Raw genomic sequence first — 13539 nt, 5'->3', positions numbered from 1 at the left:
GCCTAACCCGAGCTAGTTCGATCACAAAGTGTCTCAACCCTGATATTAGCCGCATGCCTCGATCTTTTGTGGCGGTAGACCATATAACCTGTTCCCTATTATTCTAGAGCTAAAAAAAAACTAAAATGATAATCAAAGATGTTGAAACACGTCTTCATTAGACAAATCTCACGCAACCAAAACGTCGCCCTATCCCCTAATGCAATCAATTGATTGAGACTAGTGAACAACACTATTGAAGAGTACTGTTCAGGAGGATTTATACATAAAGTGGCACTGGTTTGGCCAACGCTCTGTCGAACAGCAGGCACACAGACATATAGATTAGAGAGCACAGTGATATGATACAACATAAGATATGCCACCGTCATTGAACGGATTGCTCAGCACACAAATGTTCCCAACGCATTACAGGGGAGCAAATGAGTAAGGCTTGGTATATACAAAGGAAGATAATTACTCCCACTCTATTTATTAGCGGCGGACTCCGTGCCTATAACAGGACTGTGTCCCTGGGGATACTTTGAGTCTGACGCAAGAGTCTCATCTGGTTTGTCTAGTTCATACGTGAGCAACCCATTATTGATAACACTACTCTACCTAAAGAGTGACGTGGGGGGCTTACCATGTCGAGCATAAAGCTGGTACTCTTCATCCGCATACTTCCCGACCCTGCCACTCTCAACGTCCTTGCGTGTCAGAGTCAATTTACCCTTCGGCAAACCCATACTACCCAAATATGCAAGGGTATCCTTCCATTCTCTATCCTTACGCTTCGCATCCCAGTTCAGCTCATCGCCCATTAAATCGATCACGGCAGGTAGAGCTTCAAGCGCCGCCTGCGCATTGAGGAACGCCAGTCGCATCCGTCGTGCAATAACGTCGGTCGCCGTCTGTGCATATTCATGTTTTACACAATACCGGACTTCACCATCGATAAAAGGGTACAGAGGTGAGATACGCTTGCCCCGAACCGGGAAGCGCTGCTCGGTGGGAGCGGATAGTGCAACGACAGTCCAGGCTCGGTCTCCGTAAGCGGCTGTCAGATATTTAGCAACCTCAGTCTCAACGCCATAGTGCTGGATGAGATTGATGAACAAAGTCTTAGAGAATCCGTGTGCACCAATCAAACGAACGCGATGCGTCTGACAGGTTCCATCCAAAGGTGCTTCATCGTCCACAGCTGTCCCACTCACGCGAGGTGGATTCGTTAGAGACTTGGGCTGGAGGTCGAATTCTTCAATAGCTTCGTCAACAGTTTCTTCGGCCATTTGACGGTATGTTGTCCATTTCCCACCAGAGCAAGTGATGAGTCCAGATGGCGATGTTGTAACCAAGTGGTTTCGCACAAGACCCTCCGTTTTCTTAGCCTTGGGATCACGGACCAAGGGACGAATTCCAGACCAAGTAGCAAGCACATCACCGCGGCGAACATTAATTTCCGGTTGAAGATATCGTCGGATCTCTTTCAAGATCCATTCAATTTCGTTTTCGCCAGCTACAGGGTTCTGCGAGATGCTAGTCGGGGTGTCGGTAGTACCGGCGATAGTGTTGCCTTGCCAAGGGAGAAAGAAGATGACTCGACCATCAGAAGTAGATGGGTCAATCAGCCCCATATTTGCAGGACTGTAGTAACCAGGCAAGATAACATGAACACCAGAGCTGGGCGCAACAATCTCCTCGACGCTCGGGTCATCCAGCTTTCGAATTGAGTCTGTGAAAGGGCCTGTAGCGTTAATTATTCCTTTGGCCTTAATAGTGAATCCTTCGGCCTTTTTTCCATTCAGCTCCGTGATACAATCCTTCGCACGGGCACCATTGAGCCTTCCAGAAGCATCCTTTTCCAAGGCTGTAACTTCTAGATGGTTAACAACTGTAGCCCCGTATAGAGCTGCAGTCATTGCCAGAGATACATTCATTCGGGAATCGTTGTGCGCACCATCTAATATAATCAGTTTCCAAGCTCAGGTGTCATGGTTACAATCCATACCATAGTAGACGAGGGCTCCAACTAGGCCAGTCTTCTTAAGCATCGGAAATGCATCCAAAGCCTTGCTCTTTGTGAGAAAGTACGAGCTTTCAATGTTCTCCGAACCGGCCAGGAAATCATACATTTTGGTGCCAGCCCAAAAGTATGGCGCTTTCCACCATTTATCAATCGGAATCATGATTGGAAGCCATGACGACAGATGAGGGGCCGTATCCAGAAAGTATCGTCTTTCATGAAGAGCTTCTACAACAAGCTTGTACCTATATTAACCTCTTAGTAGTGACTCGGTGATATCTTGTGGAAAGGATCTTACTGGTTATAGTCGAGGTTCCAAAACGCCTTTTCAAGATATCTTACACCGCCATGTACCAGCTTTGTGCTCTTACTGCTGGTCCCACTGCTAAAATCATCCCTCTCAACAAGTGCAACTTTTAGGCCTCTAGTAGCTGCATCAAGAGCAATGCCTGAACCTGTAGCACCTCCACCGATAATCAGAAGGTCATACGGCTCCTCCTCACCAGTATCTTGTGCTGACGTTGTACCACTCCCAAACCAATTCCCAAGATTGTTCTTTACTTTTTCGACACTACCCGCTATTGTACCGCTGCTGCGCTTCAAGTCCGCAATCTGCCCCTCTCGCGACTTCACCACTGGAAATCTTGGAGGTCGAAAGATGCCACCTTCGCCGTACGTGGGTGGTGGAACTGCCGCAGCCTCCGATCCAGGAATGTCTCTTGGTCGATAATTCGCGTACAGAACTCCACCGCCAACCAAGCCGGCACCCGTGGCATAGAGGAGCGGCCTTAGGATCTGGATCGAGCGACGAGTCGCCATTGTATGAAGGTAAAAGAGGCAAGCAAAGAGCGTGGTTATTAGAATAGGCGTCGCTGTCAAAGCGCACGAGGTTAAAGCTATTCGAGACTGAGGCTTGATATGCCTTTCACATGCTTTCCGTTAGCTTCAATCCATCCGGAAAAACGACTACAGTAACAGTTTTACCTCTTCAGGATATTAAAATGGCATTCTAATGTATAGAGAGCCCGAAGCAAAATTTTCCGGGTGTCAATTGTGCAAGGAAAGGCTCCGATGGGGTAACCCGAGAGTTGGGAGTTGGACTTCAGGCGGGTATGACGTTCGATGGGTTCGCGCCGAGGAAAGCTTCGGCCCGATTAAAAGTCTCGCCCGAAGTGTTTCCTTTGATGACAGTACCCCACGCCCCGTTTTCGGTTTGATTTCAACCTTTTGAGAGGCTTGGCCAAGATGCTTTACGCTACAATATATCAATTACCACTGTTGAGCTACGCCTAAAGAGATTGCATTTTGTATAAATATCGATTAGGTTACCGCTTACGTCTTAGTTTAATTGATGGCCACCAGGACCTCAAAAGGTTTGGGCCGCTGTTGTCGATCAATCTTTCGTCACGGAAGATCGCTTAAAAAAGGACTAAAAGTCTGAACGCCTTGATGATACTCCGTCATGTAATTGAATCGGAGTCTGATAACTTTGTCTTTCAATACTCCAAATTGCGTGGATTTCCCAGCTCCTCGAAAACGAGGATGAGTCGTAAAACCCAAATATTTTCCTCCCCAATAACATCCACAAGACATAGCTGCCTCACGATACTACCACAAGCATCTCGATCCCGCATATTTTTGTCGGTCACGATTGGTTATTATTATGTAGGAGGCTAGACTCAGGCTGAGGCCGAAGCTAAATCTGTCCAAGATTACTTTTGCCTTCTTCCTGCTTCAGCCTCCTTGAACCTCTATCTCGATTTTTACGTTCCAAGGCCATTTGAAAGCCCCATATTTCTCTCGTTTTTTTTATCGATAGCCCCCTTTAGGCCGATTAAACTATAGGCTAGAAACGGAGGCAATGTTGCTGTGAGTGTTAGTCATTGAGAACGATTCAGATATATTGACAACTTGAAGCATCTGGTTCGTCCATGGGCCTTGTAGAGATGCCTTTGAAACTTGGTCAAAGGGTAAGTCCGCACTCTTGAGAGAAAGTCTTTTATCACGTCTCCTTATACCCTCTATCCCATGTGCCGCTGAGGCGTCCACTCAATTTTTTGTGTCTTATTTCTGCCCTCAAAAGTAGCTTCAGATGCTCAAGAAAACTATCGGCATCGTCTATAAGTTTGATTTTGAGATGTTTCACATACATGTTTAAACCTTTATGACGTGGCAAGGGCTGAGCAAACAGCCCTTCGCGTGGTCGCCTCTATCTCCATGGGACAGAGCCTGGCTAACACAGTCATCTTCCAATCTAGAATAGGTATGCTATCCTCGCGACTTCTTGAAGGATGATATTAGCAACGCTCGGATATTCACCTGGGGATATGACTCGAATGTGCTGAAAGCCGCGAAGGCCACTAGCCAAACTAGCAGTTTTAGTCACGTCGAGAATCTCTTGAACGGTATTTCGTGGTTAAAGCATACAGATGCAGAGGTAGAGATCCCCCGGAGCACGTATATTTCCGCAAAGTTCATATAGCTAGGCGACCTGGCCAATTATCCTCGTCGGACATGGCCTAGGTGGTCTGGTAATGAAAGAGGTGAGTGTATAAATGGGACGGCTTAGGGTTTTTCAAGGAAAAGTAGTCAATTCCTTAAGCTGCCGAGGTATCTACTCAATTTTTGATACTCTGGCTATGCCCTCGTAATGACTTTAGATACCCAGAAACTCTTAGAAGACTCTTTTCATATCTAGTTCTAAAGCACTTCAGAAGCTCGTACAAATCTCATATAAGTTGGAGGGAACTAAATCAATGGCTCTTCGAGTGGATGCCTTTTCAACAACGCATGCGATACAGTGGTTGTCATTAGTGCCTACTAATACCGTGCCAGGCATTGATCCGCTCTTCGAAATACCATAACAATAAACAAGATCCAGTACCAGGACCTATACACGTCTGCACTAAGGTGCATTAAGTGACTATCCTGTACGTTTCTTTCGTGAACACGCTAGACTGATTTCAAAATTGAGGTTTTCTTAGGAAATCCACACCGAGGAGCTCTAAGACAGTGCTTGGGTAATTGGTTGCAGACGTGGCCAAACTTGCCCCACAACATCCGAACGATAAGCTCATCAAGCTTCTAGAGCGGGAATCGGAAATCCTGGAACGACAGGCGATCCTTGGCAGGAATTGGCAATGAGATGCTGCTCGCATGCGTCTCTAAGAAGTTACCAACTGCTGGTGGGCTTGTAAGCATCCATGTACACTGATCTGAACCATATTAACTCCAAATCAGATCGTCCAAGAGCACTCGGCCTCGACCTATGGATTTAATGTCAAGACTAGTACCACTCTTGCAAATCACATGGATATGTGTAAATTTGATGACGCAAGAGACACTGGATATTAACACATTTCCGGTTATATTATTGCTTTTGCTCGACAGGCAGCTAAAGAAGTGGCGCAAGGTAAGCAGACTGCTAGGCCTGAAGCCTCTGTTGCCCAGGCATCAGCCCCTCACCTCTTTACTTCTTCCGAGCCCGGTCAATCTGCGGATTTTGGAGCTCACGCTATCTCCTCAGCGCGTCTTGGTGAGCGGTGGGATCACCGAACATCAAGCTATGCCTATCAAGCCGGCCATTGTTGGCATTTCGTGATACCTCTGAGGCGTACCCACACACCAAACTATAGGGCCAGCTTCTGAGCAGGTGCGCTGGTCTTCTAGCGGTAGAAACCACACAATTCGAAGGCGCTATTACCAAGCATGGCCGTCCAGTATTGGGAAGGGTTAAATTACTTGCATAAAACTATTAAGGAATTCATAGCACGGCCAGAGAAGTGGAATATTCTCCTGCTAACTGGTCTGCAACCCACATTCAGCTCCTGAGCGCATGTCTTTCCCAGTTGAAACATTGGGGGAAATCTCGCCGACTGGCCCACGTCGTCAATATATTTGTTCCTATTAAGGATGCTATATACTACGCGGCACAAGCAGAAAGCACTACGGGTCTTTCGCACACCGAACTCCTGGATAGTCTTGATTAGACGGCGTGGGAGCTGTGGCATCAGCATAAAAATACAAGCCAAGAGTACTCAGAAGGCAGTCAAGATGTCCGTTTGCGGAAGAAGAGCTACCACTGGTTCGTCTGGGAGTCACAGGAACCTAGAAGGAATTATGAGTGACACACCGACTTTATGGTGCTAGCCGTGCAAGGAAATCTGACCCTCTATATCAAAGATAGGTTTGACCACGCTAATTATGAGCTCAAATACAAGCAGGGTCGACCACTGCTCAGCTGCGCGGTCATTCCCCAGCACCTCCACGTTCTAGCAGACCTGTTGGCCGCTAACTAGGCACCAGAAGAACCGGTCCCACTGGCAACGCCAATTAGGACAATATTTAGCCTCAAGTTCCGGCTGACAAGACCACGTACGCAGTTATCGGTTTGGAAGTGATCAGGCAGATCCTAATCTGACCGAATTACTATTAACGAATGGTGCCAACCCGAATGAGGTTTATAAAAGGACTAGGAATTTGTACCTAGAGGATGAACCGAGTATGTAGGAATGCTCCCTAGCCTGGGCATTCGGTAGCTTTAGGTTTGACCTAGCGAACAGCAAAGTCCTTTCTCGTTGGTTCAGTGCAAATCCAAATGCAACAGTGGCCCTTCACAGCAGATACCACAAACATACTGGCCATCTGTATAAACTTTTGTTCTGCCCTGTATGTAACGATAATTTTGAGCTAGAAGATGGTCCAGTCATGAACGACTTAACGGAACTCATAGTCACAAAGGGGGCCCTTCTCTTACAGGGAAAAGGATCTACTAATCGTCTAATAAATCAATGGCGAGGCTAGAAATGAAGCAACCCGGCCAATTCCAAGGGACATTGTGAGATCTATGCCCCAAGGATTTCAGGAGAGGCATCGCTCGACAAAGGTATCGGCTTCTTTTGGTCCTAAAAAGTTAAAACCCCATTTTCGTAATCGTAATAAAAACCAGAGTCGTAAAGGTACAGCCTGTCAAAAATTGTGTACCTCACCACTCGATCTTGGACGATCAACTTCCTTGCATACATAGATGGATTCAATTAGAATTGGATGATCTCGCTTTGGATTTTTCAAGGAATCTGTTCTGATGGATCCTCATGAATTCATTCGCATAACCGGCGCCATTGATGGATCTTACCAAACACCGATTCTGATTAGAAGATTTCTCACCCTGGAAGGAGTTCATGCCTATCATTATGCATGTCAAAAATATCTCAATATTTTGCCAATATTTTGCCAATATTTTGCGTTATCTCCTGTCATAACTACTGGTACATGTTTGAAGAATCTTAGAGTGTAAAAATTCTGCCATGTATAATTTAATAAGAGTTACACTACACAGCTGTATCACACATGCCCCCGTTAAACATAACGTCAAATCCTGCAAGAAGCGTCTAAACCTGGTAAGAATGGTATACACTAGTGTTGACTAGCGTGAAGCATCCCTGAGTACTTTATCAAATGCCCTAAATGAGAGGGGTGTGTTCGCATAGCTGTAGAGCTCTGTAAGGTCACCGAAGACCTTTACGAAAACTCCACAGAATATCTTTCCGAAGCCGGCGTGTTATGGAGGGAAGGTAGGTGATGGGCTAGCAAAGCTTAGAGTGACAGAGAATGGAGATGGAAGCTTGGCAAGCTATCTCTCAATCTCATTTCGGTGTATTCAAGGTTAAAAGAGTCAAAAGTTAAGTTTGGGGTTTGCTATTCCAATCAGTTCACTTTTCATTACTGCATTTAGGAACGTCACTTTTTGACTCTTTCATTCAGGAGGTCGTATCCATCGCATTTCCTCGTATGCCCTTTCCGAACCTTTAGCTGTGGTAGATTATACAGAGCAAAGTGGAGTCACAAAACTTGAAGTGACCAGGTATTTCGCCGAGGGTATGGGAGATGTATTGAAATCGACAGCTAATCCGCTGCAATGACGAGACGCCGACCAAGGCAAAATGCAAACTCAAATAGTGACAGGAGAAGTTTAGTCGAAAAGACCGAAACCCATGTCTTCGTCTGACTCCTCCTTCTCTGTAGAGCGGAAATGTTAGTGGATATGCAGCCTCGGAATCACAATTCTTCAATTAGGATGAGCGTACCCTCTTCCTTCTCCTCCACCTTCTCCTCTGCTGCGGCTTCCGTCGCGCCACCAGCAGCAGCGCCGCCGCTTGATGCAGCAGCAGCCGCACCTCCGCCAGAGCCAACGTTTAGTAGGAGGTCCTTGACATCTTTGCCCTCAAGCGCCTAGTAGTGTATCAGATTTGGATATTCTGGTCCCAATTATAGCAGCTAAGAGCGCACCTTCGCAAACAGAGTTGCCCATATCGGCTCAACATCGTCAATATTTGCGGCCTTGATGAGTGTTTGGAGCTTGTCGGCCTGCGAGGAATCAGCAATATGTCTATCTCAAAGTTTTGCGCTGTTGCGTACGGTGATATCAACGCCGTCATCGGCGAGAATGAGGGCCGCATAGGAGGTTGCGAGCTCGGAGGTAGACATCTCGACTGTATGAAGAGGGATGATGGGGTGTCGAAAACGGAATTAACTGTCGTCGAAGAGTTGAGATGGCGGCTCGTTTTTTGGCGGAGTGTTTTGTGGGAGGTCGGAATGTCGGGGCTAAATTAGGCGAGAACGTCGCTGGCACGTGAGAGCCCCGCGGACGGGGATCGACGTCAGTTCTCTCTTAGAAAGTCTCGAGACCAGATTCAGTAGGACGCATATTCCAGCAACACACCAGCCAGATTCAAGTTTTCGACGTCCAGCTAGCTATGACTGACTCTCCTGTCGTGCGAATACCGCTAGATTCGCGGGAACAGCCGATTCTTGACAAGTTACTCGCTATCCGCACTAATTTGGAGCTATTGCAACAGGACAAGTCAACTTATGTCAAATCGCAAGATGTAATCGACTTGTACAATCAAATTATCGAGCAAGTAGTTATACTTAATGAACTACGGACAAATAAGCGCCATGAGCAGAACAGAGGTGTGGTTTCATGATTCAACCCCTCAGAGACTCTTGCTGATAGCCTCGGTCATTGAACAGTGGATACGGTACTGGATGATTGCTTTCAGCTCATATCGCTCTCGTTCTTAACAATAGGAAAAAACCACGAGGCTCCTGCTGTGTACGCTGAAAATTATAGTTCTTTTGGTGTTCTCTCGTTTTCTAATCAGATTTGATTCCAGATATTCGGCCATATCGACGATGAAGGTGAGATATGCCCAGAACATCCTCTGAGATGGCCTGCATACTCATAGCTCCTAGCGTCTACTTGACCATCTCAAGGAGGCAGCCTTCTTTTCTCCTAAAGACCTGGAGTCGATCAGTGGCCGACTCCAGGAATGCAGAGACTATTGCGAACGGGGAAAAGACAGTTATAGCCCTCACCTCTTGACTTTGCTCGATGCACGAATTGAAGTCTGCCAGTCAATTTTATCGGAACTAGAACTATCTCTCTCCCACCTCACTCCGGAGTTACGGCCCAAGTACGACAAACTGGTTTCTATTCTTAGGTCTCTATCTGCATGTAATACCAGATCAAAGGTATGGAGCTAGAGAACTTACAGATTTCATACATTGCTAACACTGAAGGTTAGTTTCCAACCGCGGAGGTCAATGACTTCCTCGAGCAGCTTAAGGAGTTGCAAGCTAGCCTCGGTGCATACGGTATCGCTGCATATGAGAGTAGTGGCACTATGGAAGAACAAATAGCGGAGATGACGGAAAAGTTGAAGATCTCAATAAATCATCCAACTCCAGCACCTGAAGCTAAGAATCTCATTGAAACACTGCTTCAAAGATGCTTCTTATGGGTCGAAATTATAAAAAAGAAGTAAGCAACACTGTTAGATTTCTTAATACGACTACTGACACCGTTAACTTAGGCAAGGCAAGATTGACGAGAGATTCCGAGATACTTACGATAAACTTCTTGATGTTCGGAATAAGCTTGAGAAATTATTACTCACACAGGCATGGTCACTGAGAGAGACAGACCTGTACGGCTATCAACGACAACTAGATCGGATTGATGAGGCTCGAGTTGATGGAAACTTCCTTGACTCCAACGGTGCTTCCGCAGATCTTCACGCCCAGAGGGTAAGATTCGAAGCATTTCTCGACTGCCTTCGCTGATTTCATTTCAGACATTGCTGTATCTCCTGCGGAAGAGTTATGCTCTCATCTACCATCTAATAATAACGTCCGAGCCGGTCTCCGAAGCCCTACTACCAATCTACAATCAGTTGACAACTTTGCGGAGGTGCCTCATAGAGGTCAAACAATCGGGAGGGGTTTCCTCTCCACGGGAGTTGTATCCATACAGCATGAAGGTTTACAGCTACACCCCCCCTCCCCCTCATCGTGAGAAATTTACGCTTACCAAAATCTAGCTAAATTCTATCGATAACATGAGGAAAGACGGAAAATTTATGATTGGAGACGATATTCCGGATGGCCAGGGTAGCATAACCCAACTTCTCGAGGAGTGTTTTGAGCTTGCCTACGATTTACGAAATGAAGCCGAGGAGAACGAATCAAACGAAAGTGAGGATGAGCATGATACGAAAGACCATGGTATTGCAGCATAATGGAAGTGGTGGGGGCAACGGCAAGGCGCCTTGGCCTCAGGTTACTCTGTATTTTCTTTTACTTCTCAAATCTTTTATGTTCCGCCTGGGGTGGCAATTTGACCAAGCATAGGTTTCTTCCTCTACCTTGGCAATTGCTTGGGTTGGGGCTTTAAGTGTTGACTTTGACGAGCATGGATTCACTTGCCGGTCAGAAAATCCCCCTTGTACTTATAAGTGGAAGCTGGCTTTTAATCAAGCTGTATTCTATTTAACTGTTCTAAACCGTCTCCTTCTGTAAGGGATTCTGCAACACCCGCATCCTTGAATGTCAAGCGAGGTCCATAAGAAATACCTAGGCAGATATACTTAGAACTAGTTATATAATTGGTAGAAGATGGGAACACTTACAGAGCTCTTCCCCGGCTGATATATCTCGGAGAGATCTATACGTGACTAGCAGGCGGTCTGTATCTCGTTCCCAGCCAACATTTTGATCCATTGCATGGTTAAACATAGACCCAAGCCCAAATATCACGGCCTGAGCCACTTTGGTGCCACCATTTTGTTCTTTTTGTGGCCAATTACTGTAATTGATGCCGTTAGTGCCGAGGAAATGATATGAACGGTGAATATGTTCGAAAGTTAAATATTACTTACTATGTGTAATGATATAAGGACGTATGCTTGATATGCTGTTCGTTCTCCTCCATGCCTAAAACTAAGACTGGGCAGACGTCTAATACCGTCCTCGCTGGGATATCTTTTGCTGCAAATACGCCACGACCTGTAAATGTGTTAGAAGAACAGAAGAGAGCTGTGTGACGTTACGAGTTGTAACACAACCCTTGGGAGTGTTGGATACTATTACCAAATCCGCACAGCGAAGTAGCAAGATGCGGCTTTCCTCATCTATAATTCCCATTTTACGGAAGTGAACGGATAATTGTAAGGGTGTTTGATCTCTTGCTTATTTCAAAACGAAATGTGGGAGACTTTGACGCACAGGCCATACAGAAATTAGGGAGTTTTTGCTTTCCCATAATGACCTGCATCTCGGGGGATTCTTGCACGCTTCAATCTGCCCGGATTGCAGATTGCTGCAATGTCCCACCAGCGAACACAGTCAGCAGGCGAGGGCTTGAAGAGCCCTCATATGGTCAGTCTGAAGGTGCTTCGGTGAGTTTGTACATCTATCATGAGGCCTAGCTTTGGTAACCGCCCTAGCTGAGATATTGTGTCGTGCGAAGCCTATCTCGACCGTCACTGGCTTATCAGTACCCTTTACCTCGCTCGACCGACCTGGGAATATCTCCTAAAGCATCTCTAAGCTATCCCTCCGACGACATCGATGACCAGTTTATTATTAGTCCAGTCCTCAACCTTCCTGAAGCATTCGGCAGTGCTTATGTCGGAGAGAACTTCTCATGCACTCTTTGCGCTAATAATGAGCTGGAAGAAACGGACTATACACGCAGCATAAGCGGTGTAAGGATTGCTGCGGACATGCAGACTCCCTCCACACCAGCTGGTGTTGCTCTAGATTTGGCTGGACCTGAGGAGGATGAGGGGCAAGCTTCCCCGAGCCCTGGCGAATCACTGCAAAAGATCCTGCGATTTGAGCTCAAGGAGGAAGGAACTCATATACTGGCGGTTACTGTCACATATACAGAGACGCAGTTGGCTGGAGAGGGAAAAGCTGCCAGTGGGCGAGTTCGAAGTTTCAGGAAGCTGTACCAGTTTGTGGCACAGCAACTGCTGAGTGTACGAACCAAAACGGGAGACTTACCATCGCGGGTAGGACTGTCTAGATATGCCCTTGAAGCTCAGCTTGAGAATATGGGGGAGAGTGCAGTATCTTTAGAAGTACGTATAATCATTTATAATCATTCTGCGTCTAATTCTATTTACTGACGGTGGGTGTTCTCTAGGCCGTAAATGTCAACCCAAAGCCACCGTTCAAGTCAAAGTCGCTCAATTGGGACTTGCATGCACCTGGTGCTGAGTCTATACATTCACCTATATTGAACCCTCGCGATGTCATTCAGGTCGCATTTCTTCTTGAGCAGCAAGATGGTGTTGATGAGGCTAGTGATAATGCTGGAAGACTCCCGCCAGGCGACACGAGGAAAGTATTGGGCCAACTTTCGATCCAATGGCGAAGTGCCCTGGGTGATCGCGGGTCCTTGAGCACCGGATGGTTAACAAGTCGACGATGACCGAATATTGCAGGCGTCTCGTGCTTGTTCCCTCGATGCAACACGGCCATATCATTGATTGCTAGAGACAATCTGAAATATTCGTGTCCTTTAAATTCACATATTTCCAAACCAGCACTTTTGTCGGATCAATGGACGCCTGAATTGACCCGGTTTGATGTCGCACAAAGCCAAGAGACCCGGCACTTCGTCTGGTGTCGCACCAGAGGGCGACGGACGCAGTCCGCACCAGTAGTGTTGCTGGTCAAAATGACGGAAGATTGATTGCGTCAATAGCCCGATTAGCTTTCATCTTGCAGCACGGGCTGCAGGTACAGTAAAAACTAATTAGTACGATACGGGTTGCACGGGCAAGCGTATCGTTATTCCGATGGTATTGTTATACATAAAGTCACGTATTGGGCTAAATAGCAGGAAAAAGGAGGCTGACACGTCATCAAGTGTCCGAAAAGGGCGTAGGGTATCTACCTCAAATAGCTTCCCTCCTATACAAATTTTCTTCTGGTTATATCGATTTTGGTAGCAGGAACTTAATGATATCATTAGAGGTCAGTTTATCGTAAAATACACCAAAAATGATTTGATTAAGAGATGTGGATCGTAATGCAGAGTGTATTGTAGTTAGATATCGTACTAAAGAGTTTTTACTGTAGCCGAATGACGTCAGCCAGATCACCGTGTACCAAGGATGCGGGAACAAGTTGCTGGCTGGTTTGATATTTGGCTCAAACTCTGCGAGGATTCGAAATTTGTATAC

The 13539-nt window shown here is 46.4% G+C and overlaps 5 protein-coding genes across 5 annotated transcripts; 2 read left to right on the top strand and 3 right to left on the bottom strand.

Annotated features, from left to right (window-relative positions):
- Window positions 1–52: 52 nt before the first annotated feature.
- Window positions 53–3116, bottom strand: K441DRAFT_653646 (DAO-domain-containing protein). The gene is made up of 5 exons (XM_067647562.1): window positions 2990–3116; window positions 2304–2927; window positions 1991–2250; window positions 626–1942; window positions 53–556 (listed from the first exon to the last, which is right to left on the bottom strand). Exons 2-5 carry the CDS (start codon window positions 2822–2824, stop codon window positions 468–470), a joined length of 2187 nt encoding a protein of 728 aa, XP_067508664.1. The 5' UTR covers window positions 2825–2927; window positions 2990–3116; the 3' UTR covers window positions 53–467.
- Window positions 3117–7976: 4860 nt separating this feature from the next.
- K441DRAFT_540996 (ribosomal protein P1) lies at window positions 7977–8491 on the bottom strand (the record flags this gene model as incomplete). Its single annotated transcript, XM_067642622.1, has 4 exons — window positions 7977–8023; window positions 8092–8236; window positions 8294–8371; window positions 8423–8491. The coding sequence occupies 4 exons, from the start codon at window positions 8489–8491 to the stop codon at window positions 7977–7979; spliced, it is 339 nt and encodes a 112-aa protein (XP_067508663.1).
- A 199-nt stretch (window positions 8492–8690) lies between these two features.
- On the top strand, window positions 8691–10584 carry K441DRAFT_703136 (uncharacterized protein; the record flags this gene model as incomplete). Its single annotated transcript, XM_067653454.1, has 8 exons — window positions 8691–8977; window positions 9038–9119; window positions 9181–9205; window positions 9260–9538; window positions 9592–9827; window positions 9880–10093; window positions 10141–10326; window positions 10387–10584. Exons 1-8 carry the CDS (start codon window positions 8761–8763, stop codon window positions 10582–10584), a joined length of 1437 nt encoding a protein of 478 aa, XP_067508662.1. The 5' UTR covers window positions 8691–8760.
- Window positions 10585–10814: 230 nt separating this feature from the next.
- On the bottom strand, window positions 10815–11488 carry K441DRAFT_541429 (SET domain-containing protein; the record flags this gene model as incomplete). The annotated part of the gene is made up of 4 exons (XM_067642646.1): window positions 10815–10918; window positions 10975–11150; window positions 11224–11350; window positions 11407–11488. 4 exons carry the CDS (start codon window positions 11486–11488, stop codon window positions 10815–10817), a joined length of 489 nt encoding a protein of 162 aa, XP_067508661.1.
- A 119-nt stretch (window positions 11489–11607) lies between these two features.
- On the top strand, window positions 11608–13074 carry K441DRAFT_733717 (uncharacterized protein; the record flags this gene model as incomplete). Its single annotated transcript, XM_067654262.1, has 3 exons — window positions 11608–11742; window positions 11791–12429; window positions 12495–13074. The coding sequence occupies 3 exons, from the start codon at window positions 11608–11610 to the stop codon at window positions 12780–12782; spliced, it is 1062 nt and encodes a 353-aa protein (XP_067508660.1). The 3' UTR covers window positions 12783–13074.
- Window positions 13075–13539: the final 465 nt, after the last annotated feature.

This window comes from Cenococcum geophilum (genome assembly GCF_001692895.1).
Source record: "Cenococcum geophilum 1.58 unplaced genomic scaffold K441scaffold_5, whole genome shotgun sequence".
In the NCBI taxonomy this organism is placed as follows: domain Eukaryota; kingdom Fungi; phylum Ascomycota; class Dothideomycetes; order Gloniales; family Gloniaceae; genus Cenococcum; species Cenococcum geophilum.
Note: the sequence above shows the minus strand (reverse complement) of the source record. Positions and strands in the feature narration are given on the sequence as shown.